General features: G+C 35.1%; 3 protein-coding genes across 5 annotated transcripts in view; all 3 read left to right on the top strand.

Moving 5' to 3' along the window:
- The first annotated feature begins 5,359 nt into the window (after nucleotides 1-5,359).
- On the top strand, nucleotides 5,360-9,294 carry LOC116027153 (patatin-like protein 1). Of its 3 annotated transcripts, none has more exons than XM_031268591.1 (7): nucleotides 5,360-5,839; nucleotides 6,406-6,587; nucleotides 6,709-6,895; nucleotides 6,992-7,183; nucleotides 7,475-7,780; nucleotides 7,882-8,057; nucleotides 8,836-9,294. In XM_031268591.1, the coding sequence occupies exons 1-7, from the start codon at nucleotides 5,732-5,734 to the stop codon at nucleotides 8,903-8,905; spliced, it is 1,221 nt and encodes a 406-aa protein (XP_031124451.1). In that variant the 5' UTR covers nucleotides 5,360-5,731; the 3' UTR covers nucleotides 8,906-9,294. The 3 variants fall into 3 exon arrangements, with proteins under 3 accessions (XP_031124451.1, XP_031124452.1, XP_031124453.1); XM_031268592.1 differs by having other exon boundaries at nucleotides 6,992-7,165; XM_031268593.1 differs by having other exon boundaries at nucleotides 5,711-5,839; nucleotides 6,156-6,587.
- A 1,676-nt stretch (nucleotides 9,295-10,970) lies between these two features.
- On the top strand, nucleotides 10,971-13,980 carry LOC116026671 (patatin-like protein 2). The gene is made up of 7 exons (XM_031268024.1): nucleotides 10,971-11,248; nucleotides 11,590-11,771; nucleotides 11,860-12,046; nucleotides 12,210-12,380; nucleotides 12,612-12,914; nucleotides 13,171-13,346; nucleotides 13,540-13,980. The coding sequence occupies exons 1-7, from the start codon at nucleotides 11,108-11,110 to the stop codon at nucleotides 13,631-13,633; spliced, it is 1,254 nt and encodes a 417-aa protein (XP_031123884.1). The 5' UTR covers nucleotides 10,971-11,107; the 3' UTR covers nucleotides 13,634-13,980.
- A 1,796-nt stretch (nucleotides 13,981-15,776) lies between these two features.
- Nucleotides 15,777-18,742, top strand: part of LOC116027151 (patatin-like protein 2) — a 39,749-nt gene continuing 36,783 nt past the window's right edge. The window contains exons 1-5 of the mRNA XM_031268588.1: nucleotides 15,777-15,998; nucleotides 16,141-16,322; nucleotides 16,698-16,884; nucleotides 17,562-17,735; nucleotides 17,822-18,124. Coding sequence (XP_031124448.1) covers nucleotides 15,858-15,998; nucleotides 16,141-16,322; nucleotides 16,698-16,884; nucleotides 17,562-17,735; nucleotides 17,822-18,124 — 987 coding nt within the window. The 5' untranslated portion in view covers nucleotides 15,777-15,857. The remainder of the gene's footprint in view (nucleotides 15,999-16,140; nucleotides 16,323-16,697; nucleotides 16,885-17,561; nucleotides 17,736-17,821; nucleotides 18,125-18,742) is intronic.

Consider the following 18,742-nt stretch of genomic DNA (forward strand, 5'->3'; position numbering starts at 1 on the left):
ATAAAAAAAAAAACCACACAATTTTTTTTTAATGATATGAACTTTTGAAGATTCAACTTCAAACCATATTACGGGTTAGATTCGAACTTCTATCCTACAATTGTCAACATTGATAAGATTTTTATATTATTTTAATCTCAACGTGTGACAATAATTATCGTTTCGATTAAAAAATAAAAAACAAAAAGAAAACCACACACTTTCTATCTTAATTATACGAACTTTTGTCTTGTCCTTGGCATTTGGCAAGTATATAGTGGGAACCGCACATGTAAATGTACTGCTAATGGGGAGAACACATTGACAGTGAATGAATATACAGTCTGCCGCTGCAATATACTTCTTTCAATAAGTCAAGCAGTCCTCGAAGATTCCCACGACTCCAAGGAATCTTCCTTTTTCCAATATTCACCATTCGTGAAACACACCAAAAGTGATCTTCAATGGTTGCCTCCATGGGGAACTTTGGACCGACCACTTCCAATTCATGGTTTTCTTGCTGCTGCACCTTAAAAAGCTGACACTTCAATTTTTTTTTTCTTTGGGGGCAGGGGTTTTTGCTCTCTATCATCCACACTCCACACATTTAATTAGATTTTAGACAAGTTTAGTTTGTGATTAATCATCGCTTGTGTTGAAATTGTTTTAAAGGAAAACCCATTTCTGTAACTATAGAATTGATCGAAATTACTACGGTTTCTCGGATGACTGTTGGCATAGTAGTTGATACATTGGGAATTGGGTAAAAAGTTGAATCTTGTTTTCAAGAATCTTGTGATTTTGTGGTATAAACTAATTAAGTAGTTGATAGATAGGGTAAGAATTTGATTCTTGCTCTCAATAATTTTTGTAATTTAGTGATATAAGTGTGAGATTCTATATACGGAGTAATAGAAATCATCGTGTCCAAAAAGTCAATAGTGTTGAGTTTGAAGAAGTTATTATATGTAAGAAAGGAGACTAATATAATAATGAGGGGGAGATGAGTAAATATCATTAAATCAATCTATATTTACTTAGATGTTTTGCTACTAACGAGTTATCAAGTTTGCTCAGCGCACCCCTTTACATGTGAGTCGATGGGCTCCAAGTCCCTTCACGTGTGCAAATCGATGGATTCCAAGCAACATGTTATTGGGTTTTGCAGAGGTTATGTTCGAAGTCATGAGTCATGACCTTCATGTGATAACGAGATGCAGAAATCCGAGTCCATGACCTTTAATTTGATATGGGTTGGCTATGATACACACCCTTCACATGTGCGAGCCGACGGCTTCCAAACACGGAGATTCAAACTCATAACCTTTGGTATGCAGTTGACTCTAATACCCAATTAAAGAATGTATTCCACCTCAACTAAAAGCCTAATATAATATTTGGACTACACATTTATGATTATATATTATATGCTCAACGAGCTATGATATCTGCTATTTTGTATAATTATTCACCCCTTATTCTAGTTGTTTTGAAGGTTATTTTCTGTATCCTAGTGAAATTGGGAATTGTTTGTGTGTTATATTGTCCAAGTGCTGAATTATCTACAAGGAACAACAAATGAAGAATATTAGAACATTTTGGACAAGTTCTGGAAGAAAAGGAAATTACAAGGAAGAATACAAGTTGGAAAAGAATTGGAAGATGCCTAATGGGCCAATGCCCATCTACCTCCTATATACATTACCTATTCTCTACAATTGAGAAGGTTCCCTTACAGAGTTCCTAGCTAGTTTTAGTTTATTCTCTTTATATTTTCCTAGCATAGTTTAGATTAGTTTTACAATTAGATTATTTACTTTCAAGTTTGGAATCTTGGATTGAAGTTTGATTTGTTCTTTATCAGTTAAGTTTCTCTTCCCTTTATATTTCTTGCAATGTTTATGGTTATTAATTATTGCTTTGCTTTGTTTACTTTAACCATGCGGGAGTAATTCGTTTATGGGTTTGGATTAGGGATCCATTGTTAATCTTGATGTTCAATTGGTAATAAATTGCATAAAGGGATTGAATCTTTTACCTAGGGTTTATGTTTTTTTTTTTTTTTTTGAAATATACCTAGGGTTTATGTTAATTTGGGGATTTCTTTGCACTAGTTATTGGTTTGTGGCCAGAATTAATTGCTAGTCTGGGAGAGGGATTCATTACAACGACAGTTGGATGGAGACCTCGAGCCTTACCAATTTCAACCTAATTTTCCTGCTATGAAAGTAGAGGTAATTTTGGGGGCTTACAATGCTTAGGTGTTTAAGGTTATAATTGATGCATCATGACAGTGGGGCAATTTTAGCCTAATTCTCTTATTGATTACGAAAGTAGCTGAGTAGAATTCTTTTGTGCATTGCTCATATATCCCTTGGTTAATTATTCTTTCCCTAATCCTGAGCTTGTTAGAACATCAAGGTTACAATCCCCTGATCTGGCTCATACCTTTATCATATAGTTTTTATCTTAATTAATTGTTTTTACTTTTATTCCACATCATTCAATCTTTGTTACTTGGATTCTATAAATTCATATACTCTAGTGCCTAGTAATTCACACAGTTACGTGCCATAACACTAATCCTCAGCGGAACGACATTACACCCTTTTTACACTCATCATTTGTGCTCATCAAGCTACTCTATTTTAATTTGTTCTCCAAAAATATGCATTAGGTGAATATCCCACCTCTTCTCCATCCCTTAATTAATGTTAGTTGTAAACATATATTATTAGGTTTATATGTTGCGAAATATTGAAGAAAAATATCCTTAGTAAATGGAGCTGTTGCCCATTAGAAAAAATGCGATGGAAGTCATAAGATTAAAAGCACTTCGGATGGTAATGGAAAGTTTGCTTTGAGACTTTCCTACTGAGTTCATAGACTCCAATATTAGTTGTGCACTTGTGCTACGTATAATTATTTCTTGAAAACCTTAAGACTCTGAGAGACATTCTTTTAAGCAATGGGCAACATAACTGCCCAAATATTTAGCCCAATCGTACATACATTAGCTTCATCCTGTAGCCACTATATGTTGTCATAAAATTGTCAAAGTTCGAGTGTGCTCCAGAGTTCAGACTTAGCTAGCTCCCTCAAGTCAAGGGAAAAAATAGTAAATAATTTGAATTAATGTATCCAAGTTCAAAAATCATTCAAAAGATGAGAAGAAATTATGCACAAATTAGAACGTAACACATCAACCGCACTCATGACCGTGAGTGTTGTCGTGAGCTAGCTTGGGAGTAGTACTCTGAACTCCAAGTTCACACTAATACTAATGCCCGTGAGTCAGCGTGGGGTTGGAACCAGAGAGTTAGTTTGTTATTTTAAAATTATTATCTATTTTTCCCCCCTCTCTAGAATTTCCTTATAGATAAGTCTCTCAAACATTCTTGTTCTTTGCAATTGATCTAAATTTAGGAAGAATTGCTCATCCAAGATTCTAGATTGAAATTCCAATTCATTTTCATTTCAAGTTTGTATCAACTCTCAATTGATCAAGCTAAGTTTTCTTTAATTCAATTATGCTTATGAATGTATTTTCACTTTGTTTTTACTCAGCTAGATCTTCTATAGGGAATGGATTGAGCTCTCGCTTATTATGGATGCTTGTGTGAATTGAATTGCAATAATAGATTATGTAAGGGCTTATCTAGGGTTCTTGTTGTGAATTTTATGATTTGTATGGACTTTTGTATAATTTGGGCCAAATTATACAAAAGATCATGTATGTTTGTTTTTGCTATGAGAATAAGATAACACTATAGCCAAGTCACTCACATTTTGAACGTTGAAGGAGACATGAACATTGATTACGTGTTTAATTAATTGCTTCAATTAGCTTGGATTGTCATGAGAATGAGATCTAAAGCTAATTAATAGACTAATGATTCTGAGAATGGCTTTGGCGTCTAAGTAACATCTCCCTTGATCTCTTGTTAAATCATTAAATGATCTCTAATCTAAGAAATTAAACACCTTATTAGCATCTAGATGGGAGTTGGCTTAGTCCAAGACCTCCGTTTACACATTACTTGTTACTCAAACATTTTCAGTAGGAAAATATTATTTATACTCACAAACTCTACTCCCAATTTTTATTCCCTTTCACAAAATTTTGATGTTGACATTTTCCTTGGGACCCACACTATGCAGGATGAAGATAAATAATCATCCATTGTCACATCATGGAGTAAAAATGAAGTAGGAGCAGAGATAGAGAGTCCATGTAGTAAAACACTTTTCATTACTTTGCACCTGATTATTTCTATGACGTCTCTCAACTACTTTAATTTGTTAGAACTAGCTCCTAAACACTTGATATGTTTTGTGGTTAACAACTTATTATCCAATACTCTTTTGATCCACTCCACAAACGACATTCGTGGTAAGAATACTCTCTCACACATTTCACTAAAGTTCAACTTTCAGCATTAATTAATGGCTAGTAGCTCGAATGACTTTTTCAACACAACCAAAACTGTACCAAAAACCTACATTAATTAATAGTTGGTAGCTAGAATGACTTTTTCAACACAGCTAAAACTGTACCAAAAACCTAAAGTTCCATTTAATAACCGAAGATTTTTTACGTTTACTTAAAACATGGGAAACAAAAAATTTTTTTTTTTTAGAAGCAGAAAACATTTGTTTTTTTTTTCTCATTGTTTTCCATTTTTGCATTTGGAAAAGCAATTTCATTTTGGCAAAAACTTGTGTGAGACCGTCTCACCATGAGTCGGGTCGGATCGGGTCAAGATGCAAATGTAACACTTATATGTACAAATGTCATGCGTATATGCTCAAATGTAATACTAATCAGAAATAAAATTTTGTTACTTGTAAGGGTAAATGTAATACTTTTAAGGGAAAATACAATACTTTTACATTTCGATTTAAAAGTATTATATTTTTCCACAAAAGTATTATATTTGCCTTTATAAGTAAGAGGCACTTGTCAACATTACTTATTATGAAAAATGTATTACTTTTTTCTCTAATAAGTAACAAAAATTGTATTCTTGATTAGTGTTATATTTGAGCATATAAGTATGACATTTGCACATATAAGTATGGCATTTGCATGGTGTCTTGATCCGACCCGACCCGTCTCACGAATAAGGATCCGTGAGACGGTCTCACACTAGTGTGACCCTTTCATTTTTATTTTTTCAATTTAACAAAGAATTAATTATTTTTTTAATATATTTTTCAAAATAATGAAGAAATATATATAACTCACCATTATCATTACCTAATCCTTACTCATATCGTTCATGATCTATTCATTATATTCACCCATTTATATTATCCCTCCACTACATCGTTACCTCTATCTACTTATTTTCTATGACCACCAAATTAAAATTACATAAATCTGTCTCAAATTCGTTTGACACTACCATAAAATGTACTAGTTATATAGTACCATCCAGGTATAAAATCAAAGATTTAGCCACTCATGACTCACGTTAAGGTTGTACTATACGGGTATAATAAGAGCCATCACCCGGTTCTATGGGGACATTGACGCCCGAGTTGTTGAATCTTCACAGACCTCAAAGTTGCAGGAAAGTTCATCAATGGAGTGAAGGCAGAAAATCACCTGATGGTAAAAAAAGAAACAGGAAAGTTAGTTGACTCAGCTTGGTATCGTATATAATCTTGACTAGGTAGCTCGCTTGGAGGAAATTAGAGAAACTCCATTTCTTTTTTCTCAAAACTACCTTGCCGCATCTCAAGTAAAATGGTGAAGATTGAAAGAAATTTTGTCACTGTTCTTAGCATCGACGGTGGTGGCATTCGAGGGATTATTCCAGCTGTTATCCTCGCTTACCTCGAATCCCAATTTCAAGTAAGCTATTTATTGATATAGAGTTTAAAATTATTGTTGTTTAAATGTTGTCATTTATAACATGTTAAATTGCGCTTAATTAATTAAAGACAACACATTAAAGAAAACAGATGATAAAAATGTTGCTTCAAAATTAAAAATCGTTGTCTTTTGAACAAAAATGTATACATAAAGACAATGGTTTTCAAAATTGTTATCGTTGAAATGTTGTCTACTTACATAATATCAAATAACACAACACACCAAGAATAACATATGGATCAAAATTGTTTTCTTTAAAAATAATATATTTTCTTCTGACTTTGTTACAATGCAGGCTCAAACCCATTCACTTCCACATGAGAGTGTACACCGGATGCCGCTTGACCAAAAGACATCAATTTCTTAAAACTATTATTATAAAAGTGTTGTCTATTTACAAATATCTAATTGCCATTAAAGACAACGACTGAACACTAGAAAACAACCATTTTCTTAGAAAGTGTTATATTTTACCTAAAAGACAACATTTTACGCAACTTAACTCGGATTAGCGCATTTATGTATTAGCTTAATTATATATATAGGAGTTGGATGGAGAAGATGCAAGACTAGCAGACTACTTCGACGTGATCTCCGGGACAAGCACCGGCGGCCTTGTGACGGCCATGTTGACGGCTCCCGACGAGAATGGGCGCCCCCTTTATGCAGCTAAAGATATTAAGCCTTTCTACCTCAACAACGGTCCCAAAATTTTCCCACAAAAGGGGTAAGTAAATATAATATATATAAGCGGATCAAGCATGTCTATATATATCTTTCTTTCTTCTTTGTCTTCTGATCTTATTAATTTCTTGATTTCGTGATGATTAACGTTAAATGATGGACAGAGGATGGTTTGGTAAAATATGGCCGTCGATTAGATCCGTGTTTGGCCCTAAGTACGATGGCAAGTACCTACGTAGTCTCCTAAAGGAGCAGTTGAAAGAAATTCGGTTAAAAGACACTCTTACTAACATTGTTATTCCCACTTTTGACATCAAGAATCTGCAACCTGTCATCTTCTCTACTTACCAGGTTCGTGTCATTTTATTAAAGACTTGTCAGTCTATGTTAGTTTATCTTACAGGATTTATTTAGTGTACACCCTTAAATAATAACTGCAAATTGCAGGCTAAGAGATGCCCAAAAATGAATGCTTATTTGTCAGACGTTTGCATTGGCACTTCAGCCGCTCCCACATACCTTCCTGCTCATTATTTCAAGATTGAAGATCCCAAACATGGAACTGATGAACCGCCCAGAGAATATAATCTTATTGACGGTGGCGTAGCTGCAAACAATCCGGTACAATGGCTTTGTTTGGTAAAATAGTTAGTCTATCAGTCAATTTTGATTTATTTAATCGGTTTAACTTGATTAAAGAACAATATAAGTGTTTGGTTAATTAGTTTTTTATAACTCCAAAATGTCAAAATTCAAAAGGTTATTCCAAACAACTTTTTCAATTAGCTTTTTGAGAAAAGAAATTATATCAATAAGCTATCAGCTAATAGCTATTTACCAAGCAGGCTAATAAAAACCAGAAAAAAACATCTTAATTAGCTTTGATCTCATCATTATTATTAATGCATATATATATGTATGGTTTTGCAGACATTGGTAGCCATAAACCAAGTGACCAAACAGATTTTGGACAACAACCCAGATTTCTCCCCCATGAAGCCCATAGATTCCCCCAGTTTTCGTGTGATATCTATAGGGACAGGAGCTGCTAAAAATGAGCACAAGTATGATTCTAAACAGGCAGCCAAATGGGGTATTCTCAGCTGGTTATTTCACAAAAGCTCAACGCCATTGATCGAAGTTTTCATGCAGTCCAGTGCAGATATGGTGGATCTGCATAACTCCGTCGTCTTCCAGACTCTCGACTCATCTGAAAATCGTTATCTCAGAATTCAAGTATGTGCATCTATCCTGATTCCTATTCATATAATGAGCTCTTAGTTTTTCATTTTTTTTTTCTTTCTGATATTAATTGATGAACATTGGTAAACTTACAGGAGGACGAATTGAGTGGAATATTATCTTCTGCGGATGCAGCCACTAAGGAAAATTTGGAAAAGCTGGTGGAAATTGGGGAGAAGCTGCTGAAGAAGTCAGTTTCCAGGGTGAATTTAGAGACTGGTGTCAGTGAACCAATTCCACATTCTGGCACAAATGAAGATGCTCTCAAAAGGTAATGATAATATTTAAGGAAAATTTCAAGTATAATACCAAGTCAACAATCTGACTAGTTTGACAATTAGTCCTATGTCATAAGGACTAAGGAAGTACACGAGTCTAGATTAGAACCGCTTACAACTCATGCCAAAAGCTATAGCTAGTAGCGAATGTGCAACTTATTTCCTACGTATACAGCCACCACATTGTTCGAGACAAACGGGGTGCTGGACTCGGTCCTTACGAACATTGTTCGAGACATGGCCCATACATTTACCAGTCTTGTCTAGCAACTCCTCGCTCCCAGCACCAACCGCCCGTGACATGGCTCTGATATCATTTGTTAGGATTAAGCATTTACCACTCACACCAAAAGCGATATCTAGTAGTGAAGGCACAACTTATTTCCTTACTTATAAACCGCCATCGCATTGTTCTGGACTCGGCCCTTGGGAACTTTACGGGCCTCCACCCAACAATCCCCAGCCATCGAGTACTAGACTACCCAACACAAGTCAACAGTATGACCAAATTGCCGGTTACCCCTATGATTACAAAGAGGTAAAATCAGCCTAAGTTTGGAGTCAAACTTGTAATCTTGTGATTATCAAATTAATAGTTGGGCTAACTTGACTTGGGTTATAGGTTACCCCTATGATAATGATATATTGACGATGGTGGTGGTGGTGACAACATCAACAATAACCTACACAACTAATAAAAATGATGATATAAGAAAAATTGTTTGGTGTCACAAATTTAACTTTTCTTCTTTTATACCACATATCATGTAGGTTTGCGAAGTTATTATCAGATGAAAAGAGATTTAGAGAATCGAAGTCGCCAATTATGAATTACCCATAAAAGCTCGGCCAAAGTAATGCATGCAATCAACTGATAAGGCCACTGGATCCATGTTGTTTTCTGGCCTTGTAATCTAGAGGAGAAATGAAACGAGAATAATATTTTATTTTTTGAATACTATTGAGTCTATTACAAGGTATTAAACGAGAATAATATAATTGACAATAGATTGTAATTATATAGTGTAACATATTAATCACTAACATACATAGTATCCTACAACTAACTACCTTGTAAGTAGTGTTTTTGTTCACTATTTAATTAAGTGATAATTTAATTAAATTCATATGTTTAATTTTTTTTATTCAATTAATTAAGTTGTACTTTGTAACTAGATGTACTCTTTTGTTCTTCATGACAAATAAAAATTGCTTTGAGTATTCATTCCACATTTCCACTGTAGTTTAATTATATCTGGGGGTATGCACATACAATTCTGTGAAAAATTGGTTAACAAACTGAACTGATAAATTTTGGTTAATCATATCATTTTTTTAACTGAAATATTTTGATTTGGTTAAGCGTTAATGATTTTTCAATTCTTTATTTGTATTATCTGTTAATTTGGTTTGAAAGTGTTCATATGGACATATCGACACCCTCCATTTATCAAGACCTTATGGGCCTTATTCATTGTTTTTTGAATAATTTTTTTTTTAAAAAATATAATTTTAAAAAGTGTCCATTATTTAATTAATTGTAAAGTTATTGAATTACAGCTTTGCCCAAGTTTTTGTTATGGTAAAATCACAGTAATTAATTTGTGAATATGAAACATCATGATATGTCATCTACACGTTTTACCAGTAATGTGTTATCACATGAACTCCCTCTTATATATATAATTCATAAATTATACTATTAGATTAGATATTTTTTGGGTGTCTCATTCCTGAATTGTTATGTAAACATCATCAACGTTAAGTTTCTGTTCCCATTTCATTTTCGAATTTAATTATGTTCCATTTGATATTCGATCCCCCAATAAAAGGTTTCTATCATTAACATGATTTTTTGGTGATTCATGAATTGTTATATATATAAAGATCAACGTTTTTGTTCATATTTCATTTTCACATTTAATTATGTTCTATTATTTTCCTCGTTTTTGAATTGGTCAGGAGGAAAAAAAAACCACACGAAACTATCAACTTATTTTGAATATAAGGTGGTGGCCAGGAAGAAAAAAAAAATCACATGAAACTATCAACTTATTTTGAATAAGGTGGTGGCCAGGAGGAAAAAAAATCGCATGAAACTATCAACTTATTTTTTAAAAAAAAATTGAAAACAACTTATTTTGAATTGGTCGGTCATTAACTTATGTATGGAGACTCTTTATCTTATTTTACTTTGTAGGTAAAGTGTACTTGTATACTTTTTTTTTATTTACTGGAAAACTTACTGCTAGTGTCCTATGGATAAAGTATGTATTGTGACTTTAGCCAGTCAAGAATATATCAAGAGGAGATAAACTGGTTTAAAGTGTCCATAACTATCCTACTCAAACAGAAAAAAGATTGTCTAGACCAAAAATCAGCTCTCCACAAGAATTAAACTTGAAACCTTATGGTTAACAAACTAACTATGTGACCAACCTGACTAGTTGTACTTAGATACTTATTCACGTTTAAATGCACGTGCATGGTGCATGCAACTTGATGGAGGCGACAAGCCGACAATGATATGGCTAATTAAAGTGTACAGTGAATTCTTCATATATTCCAGGCAATCGCTACGTGGCTGAAAACTTAGGGAAAGACTTTTCTTGCAAGACGACTAGTCAAACTTCAAAGATAATGAACGATGCAATGCACTAACAAATGGAACAATAATGAACGATTCAATAATGCATTAATGAATGGTAGAATTGAAGGATGGACACATGACTTTTTAAATCCATCCAAAACTTAATTCTGAACGAACTGATCTTCATTGGCCCCCCAAATTTGAATTTTCACAGTCCTGAAAGTTGCAGGAAAGTTCATAATTTTCAGTCATGATGACTAGCTTGAATTGCTTCAATAATGCTAGCTATAAAAGGAGGTGGAGATTGAAGAAGAACATATTATCTTGTGACCTAAATTTGCCCACATCTGATTCTGAGAAACTAATAACACACCTTAATTAGCTTGCTTTCCATATTCACAGAAATTTAACTCCATTTTTCGCTTATAATTTGCATCTAAAGTTGGCATAAAAATGGTGAAGATGGAGAGAAAACCCTCACATATTCAAGCTCCCACCTATGGAAAACTAGTCACTGTCCTTAGCATCGACGGCGGTGGCATTCGAGGAATTATTCCGGCCATTATCCTCGATTACCTCGAATCACAACTTCAGGTAAACTATATAGCGATATAAAATTTTGCAATAACTTAACTCGGATTATCAACTCATTATATATGTATTGGGTTGATTATATTGGCCATGGTAACACACTTACCTTATCAGTCAATTGCTTCAATATTGGTTAAACAACCAATATAAGTATTTGATTAATTATTTTTTTGTAACAGCTTATTAGCTTTTTCTATTAATTGTTTGAGAAAGTCCTTTTGCATGGAATCACCTAACAGCTAATTTCTGAAACATATTTCTACAATTAGCTAATACTATTAACTAGTTAAACCTACCAACACAATCAGCAAACAGTTATTTACCAAACACCATTACGTATATAGGAGTTGGATGGAGAAGATGCAAGATTGGCAGACTACTTCGACGTGATCTCCGGGACAAGCACCGGCGGCCTTGTGACGGCCATGTTGACGGCTCCCGACGAGAAGGGTCGCCCCCTTTATGCAGCTAAAGATATTAAGCCTTTTTACCTGGATAACTGTCCCAAGATTTTCCCACAAAAAGGGTAAGTGATAGATGTTTGGTTTTACTTGTTTTTCTTTCTATTAATTTCTTGATTTTGTGATGACTAACTAACGTTAAATCTCCGACAGTGGATGGTTTGGTAAAATATGGAAATTGATTGTATCTGTGTTTGGCCCCAAGTACAATGGCAAGTACCTGCATAGTCTGGTGAAGGATGAGCTGAAACAAATTCGGCTGAAAGACACTCTCACTAACGTTGTTATTCCCACTTTTGACATCAAGAATTTGCAGCCTGTCATCTTCTCCACTTTCGAGGTTTGTATCAATTCCAGCCAAATTAGTCATACTGTTAACTTGATAATTTACTAATAAGTTTAACTCCCAACTGCAGTAACATATTAGTCTTTTTTATTTGAGCTAGCCAGGATTGATTTACCTCTTTGTAATTCTTTACATGTTATATAACCTCATGTTGCAGGCTAAGAGATGCCCAAAAATGGATCCTTATTTGTCAGACATTTGCATTGGCACTTCAGCAGCTCCCACATATCTTCCTGCTCATAATTTCCAGATTGAAGATCCCAAGCAAGGAACTGAACCTCCCACAGAGTATAATCTTATCGATGGCGGTGTTGCTGCAAACAATCCGGTACGACACTAACAATAAAAAACCAGATTTTTGGTTTTATGACTTTTAGGTACTCAAAAGCAGGCCAACACTACTACCTGTTAGAATAGCTCGGAAAAAATATAAGTATTGTATTGCTCAAAATTGCTTGTCCTTTCTCCTGATATATTATCCATCACAGACAAAACAACATCTTTCTGGTCATCATTAATTAATACTAAAGAAATGAATCTATGTATGTATGTTTTGCAGACATTGGTGGCCATAACCCAAGTGACCAAACAGATTTTCGACCACAACCCAGATTTCTCCCTCATCAAGCCCACGGATTTCCAGCGTTTTCTTGTGATATCCATAGGGACAGGAGCCGCCAAAAATGAGAAAAAGTATGATTCTATACAGGCGGCCAAATGGGGCATTTTCAGATGGTTATTTAACAAAAGCTCAACGCCATTGATCGAAGTTTTCTCGCAGTCCAGTGCAGACATGGTGGATCTCCATAACTCCGTGGTTTTCCAGGCTCTCCATTCTGAAGATAGTTATCTCAGAATTCAAGTACATAAATACCACTTCCCCTTCAATATGAGCTTTAATTTTAATTAGTTTCTCTTTTATTGTTTTCTGGTGTCATTAATTATATTTATGAGCCAAAAACCTTGTGATCAAAGCAGCATAAATGTGGTTTTCCTTAATGGATGATCACAAGTTCAAACTTGGGAGTATGGCATGGATGGACAGCCAGTATATTGTAACAGAGTCAACCGTATTAAAAAAATTATATTTATGAAAATATATGCTTTTTGGTAAACAGGATGACAGTTTAGCTGGAACAGTATCATCTGTGGACATAGCCACCAAGGAAAACCTGGAAAACCTGGTGAAAACTGGGGAGAATCTGCTGGAGAAGCAAGTTTCCAGGGTAAATTTAGGGACAGGTGTCAGTGAACCAGTTGCAAATTCTGGCTCAAATAAAGATGCTCTCAAAAGGTAATAGTATTATCAAAGTAAAAATATAAGGAGTAACATTTTTCTAAAAAATTTGTGGTACCTTTTTTTTAATTTTTAAATCGGTCAAAACATGTTACATCAGTATGGAACAACAATAATAACAATATTTTATGTTGCTATTACAAATTCAACTGAGATTATTTCTTTTTAATGTCCAATATATATCACATAGGTTCGCAAAGTTATTATCAGATGAAAAGAAACTTAGAGATCTGAAGTCTCCGGTCACCGGTCACCAACAAAAGCTCGACCAAAGTAACGCATGATATGCAGAAAGGAAACAAATTAGAGAATTGAATTGAAGTCACGGATTACCGGCAAAAATAATGCATGCAATCAACTGATCAGGCCACTGGATCCATGCATGCATGTTGCTCTCCTTTACGTACTCAAGCTAGAGGACAAAACAAGAATATAGTGTGACATTTAGTCACTAGGTGATAATTTAGTATGTTTTATTCCACCTGGCCTACACTTAGGTGATAATTTATAGTATGTTTATATGGTTAAAATTTTTACTCTGCTCTTTCCAGTAATTAAGTTGTATTCTTGTAACTACATGTACTCTTTAATTTGTTCATTTATAATAGCAATAAATTTTTAACAAATAAAAGTTGCTTTGAGTATTCCATTAATATAATGTACTTTAATTATACTCCATCTATCTCATACTGCCATACTGGCGATATCACTTGATCCTCTTGCGCGGATGCCTGGGGCACTTGATCTTAAATCCCTATCATCAATTGGGTTAGCGCCCCCGCTCCCTGCTGAATGGCCTAGACTATCCACAGGTGGTACCTGTGCCCTAGGCTCTTACTGCCCTCCACCACGATTGTTGTTGAGCTGGCCGGTCGCGGAGGTCGTCATCGCGATTGTTGTTGAGTTGGTCCCGGAGGTCGCTCGAGTTTGTTTGTCGGGCATCCATGTCAGCACTTCCGTGGGCTCTTGTAATCATTGCCTCGACATATTCTCTACTCATGACCATTGTTTGACTGCTTTAATGGGCTAGACGCACCGGATCAGATCCAGTACCTTGTCCAATTATCCGGTACGTCACTTTCAAAAACTGGAAATTAAAATTCTCACCTATGAACGAAGATGATCTAATAAAGAAAGTTGAGTAACTCCAGAAAAGTATATATATAAGAAAGTGAATATTAAAATTTGAGTAATTAATATCACATGTCCTTTCAAAAATATCACATGTATTTTTTAGAGCAAAAAAATTCTTTGATGATATGAGACAATAATATAATTATACGTTGACTACTATCCAATTACAAAAATTATTGATTTGATAGGAAACAAGTGACATTTTTATTTTTACTATTATCCGACGGCTTGGATGGCCGAATGCAATATCTTGCAATTGAAATATGATAGTGACTGCTATACAAGTGTAAGGGGATAAAGTTGTAATTTCCTTAGTAATTACTCTGTATAATTTTTAGCATACCGATAAACGTCTAATTCTAATAATTGACAAGAAACGAGTATTCAATTCCAACGTCAAAGAATAAGAAATGCATTAATTATTAATGGCGGATGGTAGCTAGATGACATTTTCAACACAACCAATATTGTACGAATGAAAACAAAGTATATCACCTCTTTAAATGTTTCACCATATAGTAATTTTGGAAATAATTGATATTAGTCACGTTGTGCATTATATTGCTGGCCTAGAATGTATAAACAATCACTATTTATCAACAAGCTAAGGGATTTTTGAACTACATAGCCAGACACAACATCTAAGCGGATCACACATCTATCTTATATACGTAGTATTATATATTCAACACGCCCTCATGTGTGCGAGCCAATTATTTTTACGGGTTCCGAACATGCAACACGATGACACTTATGTGACCTTTTGTATGGAATTGACACTCAATAGTCTTCACCTGTGTGAGTTGTTAATATCAAATAAAGTCCAGGCACACCTCATGGATTTGTCTAATTATGGGCCATTGGTAGGATGGCCCGAATATGACAAATTATTGTGTAGACCACGGTCCAAAACGACGTCGTTGAATTTTATAAGTTAGAATAATGTATATTATGTGTTAGAATAATGTACATTATGTGTTAGGATAATGTACTTTATGTATTAGAATAATGAAAATTATAGGGTAAGATAATGTACTTTTTTGAGTTAGAATAATATACAAAAGTTATAAAAGTGTATGTTGCAGGGGTCGTGAGAAAAAAATTAGACATAACGATGTCGTTTTTAGACCGTGGTCCACACATGACACAACATGGTCCACGCAATAATTGTTGCCCAAATATCACACCCTAAACAATAGTTTAAAAATAGAAAATTAAAAAATTGGAACAGGAGAGTTGACTCGGTATATAATCTTGCTAGCTGAGCTAGAGAAGTATCTATCATTAATTTGTTCCAAACTTACTAAGCTACTAAAGAGAAACTTCATTTTTCTCAAAACTTGCATTATTATCTAAATTATTCATAGCATAAAAATGCTGAATATTGAGAGGAGACCCTCACAAATTCAGGCTCCCACCTATGGAAATCTAGTCACAATTCTCAGCATCGACGGCGGTGGCATTCGAGGAATTATTCCAGCAATTATCCTCCATAATCTCGAATCTCAACTTCAAGTAAGTTATCTATTCATGTACAACCTCCAATTTTTTTAAATAAAGTCTGACAATAACTCAACTTGATCGAATTAATTAGCTTAGGCATGCTATAATATAGTTAATGAATATATATGTAATGACTTGAATTGATTATATATAGGAGTTGGATGGAGAAGATGCAAGACTGGCGGACTACTTCGACGTGATCTCCGGGACAAGCACCGGCGGGCTTGTGACGGCCATGTTGGCGGCTCCCGGCGAGAATGGCCGCCCGCTTTATGCAGCTAGAGATATTAAGCCTTTCTACCTGAAAAACGGTCCCAGGATTTTCCCACAGAAGAGGTAACTTTAATTTCTGTTGTTTACTTTCTCTTAATTAATTTCTTGGCCCTGTTTGGTAAATAATCAGCCTATCAGTCAATTTTGGCTTATTTGACCACTATTAGTTGATTGGTTAATAAGTTTTTTGTAACTCCAAAATACTAAAATTCAAAAGGTTACTCAAAGCAGCCTTTCCAATTAGCTTTTTGAGAAAAGAAATTATACCAAACAGCTATCAGCTAACAGCTAATTTATCAAACAACTTTCTACAATCAGCTAATATTATCAACAAATCATACCTTCTAACCTAAATAGCCAAACCAGCCAACAGCCATTTACCAAACAGGGTCTTGATGGTTAACGTTAATTTTGGGATGCCTGGATCATTATGGACAGAGGATGGTTTTGCAAAATATGGCAGTTGGTTAGATCTGTGTTTCGCCCCAAATACGATGGAAAGTACCTGAAGAGTGTGGTGAAGGAGGAGTTGAAAGACATCCGCCTAAAAGACACTCTCACCAACGTTGTTATTCCCGCTTTTGACATCATGCATTTGCAGCCTGTCATCTTCTCCACTTACGAGGTTTGTCATAAAAATTAACCAAATTAGTGCGTGATAATCACAAGATTATTACTTTGATTATTCCAACATAAGTAATCTATAGACTTTCTTGATTTAAACCTAAATTGACTATGGGCAACTAACCTAAATAGGCTGGGTCACAAGGAAAAGTTTACCCGCGTGCATATGTCACCGGGTCCCAAAAAAAAAATAGCCTTTTCTGTTTGAATCTAGGTTAGCTATATGTTACGGATTGTTTTTCCGTGACAGGGTAGACCTAGGCCAACTGGTTAGCTTGTTTTATGGGTAAAGGGGGGCTAGGTTTGGCCGAGTTAGGCACACTGACTCGATTAAGTTTGGGGAGCTTGTCGCTAATCTATAACTTGATTATGAATGGAACCAATGAGATTCGAAAGGCACAACTAGTCGGGAGCTATTCTCCTATGACAAAGAAGAAACCAGTATGAGGATAAGGCTGGTCCGCAGGCCATGAGAGGGCCTGGGAGGCCACACGAACATTGTGTGATGCGCCAAACTCTATGTGGGTGATATAAGCAACTAACCTAAGTTGGGTCACAAGGAAGAATTTACTAGTACAGATTGTCAACAAAAGAAAAAAAAGTGTCCAACAGGTGACTAATTATTATATTACTCCATATTTATTAACAACATCTGCATACATTGTGATATGGTTGCAGGCTAAGAGATGCCCAAAAATGGATGTTTATTTGTCAGACGTTTGCATTGGCACTTCAGCCGCTCCCACATACCTTCCTGCTCATTATTTCAAGGTTGAAGATCCCAAACATGGAACTCAACCGCGCTGCAGAGAATATAATCTTATCGACGGCGGCGTTGCCGCAAACAATCCGGTACATACGACACAAAACAACATCCTTAATTTTCCTCGTTAGTTAACACTAAAGAAATAATTAATATACATTTGTATGGTTTTCAGACACTGGTAGCCATAAGCCAAGTGACCAAACAGATTTTCGACAACAACCCAGACTTCTTCCCCATCAAGCCCATGGATTTCCGCCGTTTTCTTGTCATATCTATAGGGACAGGAGCTGCTAGAAATGAGTACAAGTATAATTCTAAGAAGGCGGCTAAATGGGGCATTCTCAGCTGGTTACTTCACAAAAGCACAACACCATTGGTCGAAGTATTCATGCAGTCCAGTGCAGACATGGTGGACCTCCATAACTCCGTGGTTTTCCAGGCTCTCAATTCTGAAGATTGTTATCTCAGAATTCAAGTACATATATTATTTCAATTATCCTCATATATGCACATATGAGTTTTTACTTTTCATTACGATCGAACCCTTACCACTAGGCTAAAAGATATAACTGGTAGCAAAGGCATAACTTTATTTTCTTATATTTGTCTAGCAGCCAATCTCATGGTCCTTAGGCCTCCACTCAACATTTAATTTATCCTAACTAAGTGTGTTGGACTTATCTCTTCAAGCCTCTGCCCAATAATCCTCCAAGCAACATGGTGCGGGACATGGCCCTTTAGGTCTGATCTGCCCAACAAACTTCCTAACCACCTAGTGTTGGACTTGGTTGTTCGTGTCTCTGCCCAACAATTTTTAAACAATAAGAACAATAAAGCATAATAATAAGAACAAACACAAAGTAAAGAGATCTGGTTTAAGTAATATTACCTCTTAGTAGCAATCTGGTTTGCAGAGAAAAGAAGAAAGTTTTTAGAAGTGAAGTGTTTTCTGAAAAGGGTTTTTCATTGATATTTGCTGGTATTTTTTCCCGTGTATTTTACAAATGTACAAGCTTCTCCTTATATAGAAGGAAGAAGAAGAACCTAGAACTACCTTTACAGCTGTCTACTAATTACATTATTGACATACCGA

The sequence above is a fragment of the Ipomoea triloba genome, chromosome 8, assembly GCF_003576645.1.
Source record: "Ipomoea triloba cultivar NCNSP0323 chromosome 8, ASM357664v1".
In the NCBI taxonomy this organism is placed as follows: domain Eukaryota; kingdom Viridiplantae; phylum Streptophyta; class Magnoliopsida; order Solanales; family Convolvulaceae; genus Ipomoea; species Ipomoea triloba.

What these genes read in the sequence shown, in the direction of transcription:
- LOC116027153 (XM_031268591.1), top strand. Translation starts at nt 5,732, where the DNA reads ATGGTGAAGATTGAAAGAAATTTTGTCACTGTTCTTAGCATCGACGGT. An exon ending in AAAATTTTCCCACAAAAGGG is followed by an intron (nt 6,588 to 6,708) that starts GTAAGTAAATAT and finishes AATGATGGACAG; the next exon opens with AGGATGGTTTGGTAAAATAT. An exon ending in TCATCTTCTCTACTTACCAG is followed by an intron (nt 6,896 to 6,991) that starts GTTCGTGTCATT and finishes TGCAAATTGCAG; the next exon opens with GCTAAGAGATGCCCAAAAAT.
- LOC116026671 (XM_031268024.1), top strand. Translation starts at nt 11,108, where the DNA reads ATGGTGAAGATGGAGAGAAAACCCTCACATATTCAAGCTCCCACCTAT. An exon ending in AAGATTTTCCCACAAAAAGG is followed by an intron (nt 11,772 to 11,859) that starts GTAAGTGATAGA and finishes AATCTCCGACAG; the next exon opens with TGGATGGTTTGGTAAAATAT. An exon ending in TCATCTTCTCCACTTTCGAG is followed by an intron (nt 12,047 to 12,209) that starts GTTTGTATCAAT and finishes CTCATGTTGCAG; the next exon opens with GCTAAGAGATGCCCAAAAAT.